Source organism: Corylus avellana, chromosome ca2 (assembly GCF_901000735.1).
Source record: "Corylus avellana chromosome ca2, CavTom2PMs-1.0".
Lineage (NCBI taxonomy): Eukaryota > Viridiplantae > Streptophyta > Magnoliopsida > Fagales > Betulaceae > Corylus > Corylus avellana.
In genome coordinates, this window is record NC_081542.1 from 12,718,495 (window position 1) to 12,726,226 (window position 7,732).

The window sequence follows — 7,732 nt, forward strand, 5'->3', positions numbered from 1 at the left end:
TCAACAGATCGAATATCCTGAAGTGCGCTCCAAGTGATCAATTGCTGAGCAACCCACCAAATGAATCAATTAAGATAATTATAATATGAAGTGCAACCTTTCGGTCATCCCATACTTGAAAAACCCTCCAGTACTTTGTCAACTATAATATAAATTACACATGAAATTCAACTAAACCAATTTAAAACATACATATATATATATATAAAATATGTATGTTTTATATATATATATATATATGCAACTTCGTAGAAAGAGCGAAGATGATCATGTAGCAGACGAAAGATATATATGTAGCACAATCCGACATATATCCCACTATTAGCCGGGGGTGATGCAATTTTCTAATAATTAATCATGATCACTTTTAACATATATGTAGTCTCACCCATTTCATATTTGTCACCCTCCACTTAAAATCTCCTCATTTGACTCATTTTTGAACCGCCCCCTTTCTGAAATATGTACGAGTACAAGTACGGTTATTATAATGGCTTTGTTTCGCAATGCTTTTTACCTAAATTTTTTATTTTTAACAAAAATTATATATATACATATATTAATAAAAAACTTAAAAAGCACAAAACCCTAAAAATTATTTTCATTTCTACCATATATTGATCACTACAAAGTTTTTCCATCATGTACACACACAGATATATATAGCTAGTAGCCCACTAAGATGAATAATAAAAAAATAATGGAAAAAAATTGGTGAAAAATATGGTAGTAGTGTTGGAGCATGGGTTTTCCACTGGGAATATAGACAGCCTTAGAAGTGTAGTGGGATTATCCGAAACCCCCAATTGAAGTAGTCGATTGGCATTATAGTACAACACTGGCCTCTAAGCCCATGTCGAAATGCACAGAGAGAGAGGTGTTGCGAAAAGACCATGCTCCACAAATATTAATGTAAAAATGCGAGAAGGGGTACCTTCGTGGCGTGCAAGCGTGTTCCACTAGAGACACTCACCTCAAACTAACGTGTCCCCATCGAGTTAATTCCATAAACTACATGTGTCTCCTCTAATTCTTTTGCATGTTCTTCTTTAGAGCTTCAACTGTTCAAATTGTCTTCCCACTTTTGACAATATCTCATCCTTCCCACGGTATATATAGGGAGGGAGCAAAGAGTGTGAAGTTCATTCAACTCTAAAGAGAAAACAATGGCCGCGTCAGTTGTAATATCTATTCCGGATGGAGAGGGGGTTCTTTCTCTTAAGAAGGAAAACAAGTTTAAATTTTCCCATCTTCCCATTATTTCATTTCTGAGAGAAAAGAAGAAAATCCAGTTTTCTCTTCCTCCCATTGTTTCCTTTCTTAGAGAAAAGAAAAGTAAGCATGATTTGAGAAAGCTAATTCACAGTTTCAAGGTTGGAACCGCCCTCGTTTTGGTTTCTCTTCTGTACCTCCTGGATCCTCTTTTTGGCCACGTTGGAGAAAATGCCATGTGGGCTATTATGACTGTTGTTGTCATCTTTGAGTTCTTCGCAGGTTTGTTTGTTTTTATTTATTTTTATTTTTAATTTTTGTCCAAAAACAAGAAAATGTTTGAGTGCTTCAAAAGTGTTATAATTTGTGGGGTGATATTGCAGGTGCTACACTAAGCAAGGGATTGAACCGAGGGATTGGAACCATTTTAGGAGGGGGGCTGGGGTGTTTAGCAGCAGCTTTAGCTGAACAAGTTGGTGGAATCGGCAACGCCATTGTTGTTGGTACTTCTGTTTTCATTTTTGGTAAGACTTATAATAAACTTAATTATATATTAATCTTCGATCTTCTTGGAGTCACCAAAATGCGTTAATTAATGCTTTTCATCAAATTTGAGCTAAAAAATTAATTGATTTTGCTTTCCTTAATTATCATCTTATGAGTTAATGATGAATCCTTACTATTAAAAATAAATAAGCTTATTAGTTGAGAGGGTGGGATGCTTTAGTCAGTTTCTTACCACAAAAGTGAAAAATGATTCTGTTTATCAGTATGGAAATTACACACACACGCACATGCTAAAAAAGACAATTTACAAAAAATATTACTAAATTAGCGTCATTTACATAAAAACGACATAAATTGACGTTAATTATAACGACACGACTTTTACGACATTTAACCAAACCAACTCCAACCGGAGATGTTAGTGTCATTTTTCTAAAAGGACATTATTACCAGTAATTTTTTTTAGTGGTACACACGTATTACATATTTCACAAGCAATCTAGCTAAAGGTGGCAGCATCCTGGAGAAGTGCATTTATTTATCATGGAGAAGCGTATTTATTTATCTTGAATTTGTCCGTATACACATGCATATACATCCAAAAAAAAAACAACAATCTTAATTAACATGCAGCCTCATCAATGAAAGACATACACAAACATACAGTAATTAATTTAATGAAATGTTGAAAAATTTCAGCTGCAGCTGCCACGTATGCACGACTGATTCCGAGGATTAAGAAAAGATATGACTACGGGGCTCTGATATTCATCCTGACGTTCAATCTGGTAGTGGTGTCTGGTATACGTGCAGAGAAGGTGATAGTATTAGCCCGTGAACGTCTCTCGACAATCGCAATGGGTTTCGTCATCTGCATTTTCATAAGCTTACTTGTTTTCCCGATATGGGCTAGCGATGAACTTCATGACTCCATGGCCTCTAAATTCGAAGACCTCGCACGTGCTCTTGAAGGTAATTAAGGTTTTTTCTCCACACATTCTCTCAATATATATATAAAACAGCAACTTATGTTGTTCTTTGTTTTTTATTATAGGATGCCTGGAGGAATACTTTGGTTTCATTAACGAAAAGGAAAACCAGCAGCCCAGTACTGCAAATTTTACTAGTTGTAAATCCATCTTAAACTCCAAGGCAAAGGATGAGTCACTGGTATAATATTATCTCTTTTCTCTTCAGTACTCCATTTAATTATAAGAGCAAATAAATATGAATAAGTAAAAGGGGAAGGGTCCATGCTTATACAGTTATACTGTATTAATTTTCAGGCAAATTTTGCAAAATGGGAACCATGGCATGGAAAATTTGGGCTTTCCTACCCTTGGGGGAAATATCTACAGATTGGAGAGCATCTTAGAGAGATAGCAGCAACCATCCTTTCACTGAAAGGTTCTCTTCAATCCCCTAGACAGGTACATATAATTATCATCTCTATTAATTAATTTGCTCTTAATTATCATATATATCCATTTGAGTACATGCAATAACTTTTGTTTGGCTTTATTTCTTTTGAACTATGTGATCATTAGCCCCCAACAACTATGAGGGAGACATTCAAAGAACCATGCGAAGCAGTTGGATCGTTGCTTGCACCGACTCTAAGGGAGCTTGGAGAGAGTGTGCTGAAAATGAGAAGATGCCATGCAGAGGATTCTATATTGCCAAAGCTGAAGTCAATGAGAGTGGAGCTAAACTCGGTTATGTCACCTTCGAAGCTGGGACCAATAGAGAATGGTGGATTTGCAGTCGCAACCTTTGTGTTCATGTTGATGGAGATGGTGGAAAAGGTGGAGGAACTGGCAAAGGAGGTGGAAGAACTTGGAAAGCTTGCTGATTTCCGTACTCAATTAGCTTTAATTTGTCCCTCTAATCAATGAGCAGTGTGCTGTACATAACCATTTGCCACTTTTTGGCCTGGGAAATTATACATGTATGTTTCTGATAAAGAAAAAGAAAAATGAGGCTGGTCTACAACCATGTAAGTTACTAATTATTTGGAAAAAAAAAAAAAAAAATTGAGGTGGATAAATAGGGGAAAAGTGAAGATTATGGATATTAAAGAGCTAAGGAAAGAATAAAAAATTAAAAAAAAAAAAAAAAAAAAAAAAAAGCTAAGGGATGCATGATTAATGTAACGTCTACAACCATGTAAGTTACTAATTACAGAGTTAATACAATATTCTTCGCTAACTAAATAAAAGAAATGTTCATTTTTAGGCAGCGAACCTAGTACAAGGACACCAACTCCACTACCCCTCTAGCTATTACCCTCTTCTTTCCTCCCCCTCTTCTTGTTTTTTCTCTTTTCTCTTTTCTGTCCACTGCTATCCCACCGGATTTGATTGGGTTTCTAGATCTTCTTTTTTTTTTTTTCAAAATCAGATCTAGTTTTCTCCATTAATTTCATCCATCCACACTACCGCTCACCGGCCACCATTCTTCCAGCTGCCAGCCTTCATGCATCATTCTGCTGGCCACGTGCTGGTGTGTGGGTCTCAAGCGTCGGCATGTCAGTGACATCATCACTAGTACAACTTCAGTTCGTCATATCTACTCTTCCACAGTCCCACGCGCCGGTCTGACAATACCGATCACCAATCAAGTTTCTATGTCGCCACTGAGATTTTTGTTTTTGCTTATAACCTTTAAGCTGAGGAGGGATAATCTCGATGTGAGGGGTTATCTCTCACAGCTGGTAAATAAATTTTTAAGGAAATTTATGCTACCCATGCATGTCTTAGATCTAGTATACTTTTTGAAGCCTAAACAAATCTGTTCCATAAGAGAAGTTGTGCATGGGTTAGCGGAGGCTTCTATCATAGATGGTTTTTTATTATGAGATTTTACTGATTGTATCTAGCTATGACGTTGTATTAACATAACTTTGGTCTATGTTATGTAAGAGCGTTATGCTTTGAGATGTTAGAGCTGTTATGCTCTAGATCTTATTTTGAAAGAAATACGAAAGATTTTCGTTTCAAAATAATTCCAAGGACACCAACAGTTGAAATCTAGCTACTTTATTACCCCAAAAAAATAAAAATAAATAAATAACAAATGAATGCCACAATCTAGCAACTATCCTCTCAAGGATTCGAGTAATGATATAAGGAGAACTAGAGTCCTCATAAATGTCATGTGGCTTTTAAAATCACCACTGAATTTGAGATGATTACTATTGAATTTTGATCTATTAATAGTTTTAAAAGCCATGTCACATTTTGAAGGACTCTAGAGAGACTCTAATCCTCCTTATATTATTATTTTAAGGATTCAACATATCTTTGGTTGTTTCTGCTGAAACTACAACTAGCGCATGCATGTGGCTCCCAAACCACTCAACGCTCAAGTTCCAACCTAAGTGATTAGCATCAATCGAAGTTGGAGCTCTCTATTCGTTTGAGTCTAAGGTTACACTTACTTATCATTGACCTGCCTTCATTACTCTTCGTAGCTCATTCTCCCGTTTCCATCCGCTTTTGAGCTTTAAACGCCTTTAACGCGCGTTTCTTCTGCATTCATGAGTTGTAGATTACTCTAAGGCTATATATAGCATTCATTAATTGAACCTCTCGCCATATTCCACTCATAAGAGTGAAGAGGGTCACGTACGAGAAATAATGAAAAGACAGAAAATTGAAATTGCTCCTAAGGTCACTTTCCTTAAGAAATTTTTTGCCCCCATTAGTATGCAAATATGTAGCAGCAAATATTTCTCCATGATACAAAAACTCTGATAATTTCTAAGTACAGAGAAGAATTCTAAAGGTATTAGAATAATAAGAGATAATTATCTACTAAATTGTAGAGATAATTTTGAAATTAAAACCGCTAAATTGCTATTAAACTACTAATCCAACAAACACTTAATTTTGACTGTTAGATTAGATAATTATCTAATAATAACTATTAGATCTTAATTATTTAATCTCAATCGTTATATCAAAGTTAATTCGATCTTACAATTAACCTTAATTACAGTCTAATAAATCCGACAACTGGATCTACCTAAGAAGCATCTTACGGTTTAGATCAAACTACTAGATCGAACGATCTTAACCGTCCAAAAATGAATGGTCATGATTCGATCGCTTCGAGCTCAAGTGCCAAATGCCAAGTGCGCCACAAAAGCGCCACTAGCGCCGTACAGCCCACGCCACGTGCGCGCAAGTGTGAGTGTGTGCGAGTTTAGTGCTTCACACCGTACTAGAGCATACACTTGTGTGTATACACCCCAAGCATTTCTAATAGCTTAAAGTTTGTTGGGCCTTATAAATGCCAACTCCACTTTCTCTATTTCCAATGTGAGACTCTCTTCATTAAATACTCTTTAAAATTTTTCATTTTAAAACATTCCCATGACACAAATTAATATTTATAAATATTAATTTTGAAAATCTTTCAATAGGTCATGTTCTCATCTCGTTCTTCTACTATCATTTTCTCTTTGCTTATTGAATCATGATAGGTATTCCTGAGAATTTTTGCTTGACCGTCAAAAGATATGCACAAGTCTTCCTGTATCGTTGGCCACCTATAAATTGGCTCACAAATTGTTTGGACAATTCCTCAAAAGAATCAACAGATCTAGGTTGGATACTATTGAATCAGCATTGTGCCGATCTTTTTAATAAGATTGGAAAAGCCATGTACAGTATTTCATCAGGGACACCTTACAATTCCATATAAGCTATATACATCTCGATGTGATCTATAGGGTCTTTAATGCCATCATACATATCAATTTGTGGCATTTTGAAGTTGGCTGTAAGAAAAAGTGAGACACCTGATTGAAAAATGAGGCTTGGTCCCTTGGATTAGGCCACTCATCGTCATGGATGATCTTCATTGAAAAATGAGGCTTGTTAGCAATCTTTAATCTTTATGATTTAATCCAGCTTTGCGTGCAAATCATTCAATCTAGGATGATCTTCACTTCTTCTCTTTGATTTGTGTTCAAAAGAGTTCCCCTACTCTTCTCAGGTCTTGCTACTTCAAAATGCTCCTCTTTGTTGTCTTGTTGTTTGGTTGGTTATTCACTGTGGTAAGAAGGTTCTACATTCCTCATGCATCGTGAGATTCCACACAATGTCACAAGTCATCTAGTTCTGCCGCATCAAATGTTACATGTTATGTGCCATCATTTGCAATTGAAGCTCAATTGTCGAAATTCGAATTTCACTAGTCTTGAGGATTTGCTTGAATTGAAGGTCCAAGATCCATTCGAGTCCTCTAATTAGGCTAAATAGGCTAAACATGTTGAATTGGTGGAATCCTGTCATATCTAAGAGTACTTATAGATCTAGTTCTCAAATTACAAATTCAAATTAGAAATGGTTTATCTCAACTAATTCTATCCTTATCTTCACTTGAATGGTTGTTTGAATTCTTGATAACATGGAGAGAGTTATCAGTTGATAACTCTCTAACACGCCCCCGCAAGCTCAACGGTAGAGGATCGATGGTGAGCTTGTCACGTAGAAAGGCAAACTGTGAAGATGAGAGGGGTTTGGTGAATATATCTGCAACTTGATCTTTACTTGAAATAAAGCAAATGTCAAGTGTGTTATGGCGTACCGTGTCACGAACAAAATAGAAATCAATTTCAACGTGTTTTGTCCTAGCATGACAAACAGGATTAGAAGACAAATAAGTGGCCCCAATGTTGTCACACCAAAGAATGGGAGGTTTGGAGGGTTGCAATCCAAGTTCAGTGAGCACTGATTTAATCAAGATAATTTTAGCTGCTGCATTTGCAAGTGCTTTGTATTCGGCTTCTGTACTAGAACAAGCTACAGTAGGTTGTTTGCGACAACTCCAAGAAATTAAATTATTACTAAAAAAAATACAATAACCACTAGTGGAGCGACGATCATCCCTGTCACCTACCTAGTCAGCATCAGAAAATGCTTGAAGATGAAGGTTTGAAGATTTATGAATATGTAACCCATAGTGAAGTATCTGTCTGAGACACCGAAGTAAGCGTTTGACTCCC

The 7,732-nt window shown here is 36.2% G+C and overlaps 1 protein-coding gene across 1 annotated transcript; it reads left to right on the forward strand.

The window, feature by feature from the left end:
• The first annotated feature begins 1,166 nt into the window (after positions 1-1,166).
• Positions 1,167-3,693, forward strand: LOC132169071 (aluminum-activated malate transporter 13-like). Its single transcript, XM_059580159.1, has 6 exons — positions 1,167-1,494; positions 1,596-1,736; positions 2,419-2,691; positions 2,774-2,889; positions 3,006-3,149; positions 3,267-3,693. Exons 1-6 carry the CDS (start codon positions 1,167-1,169, stop codon positions 3,612-3,614), a joined length of 1,350 nt encoding a protein of 449 aa, XP_059436142.1. The 3' UTR covers positions 3,615-3,693.
• The last annotated feature ends 4,039 nt before the right edge of the window (positions 3,694-7,732 follow it).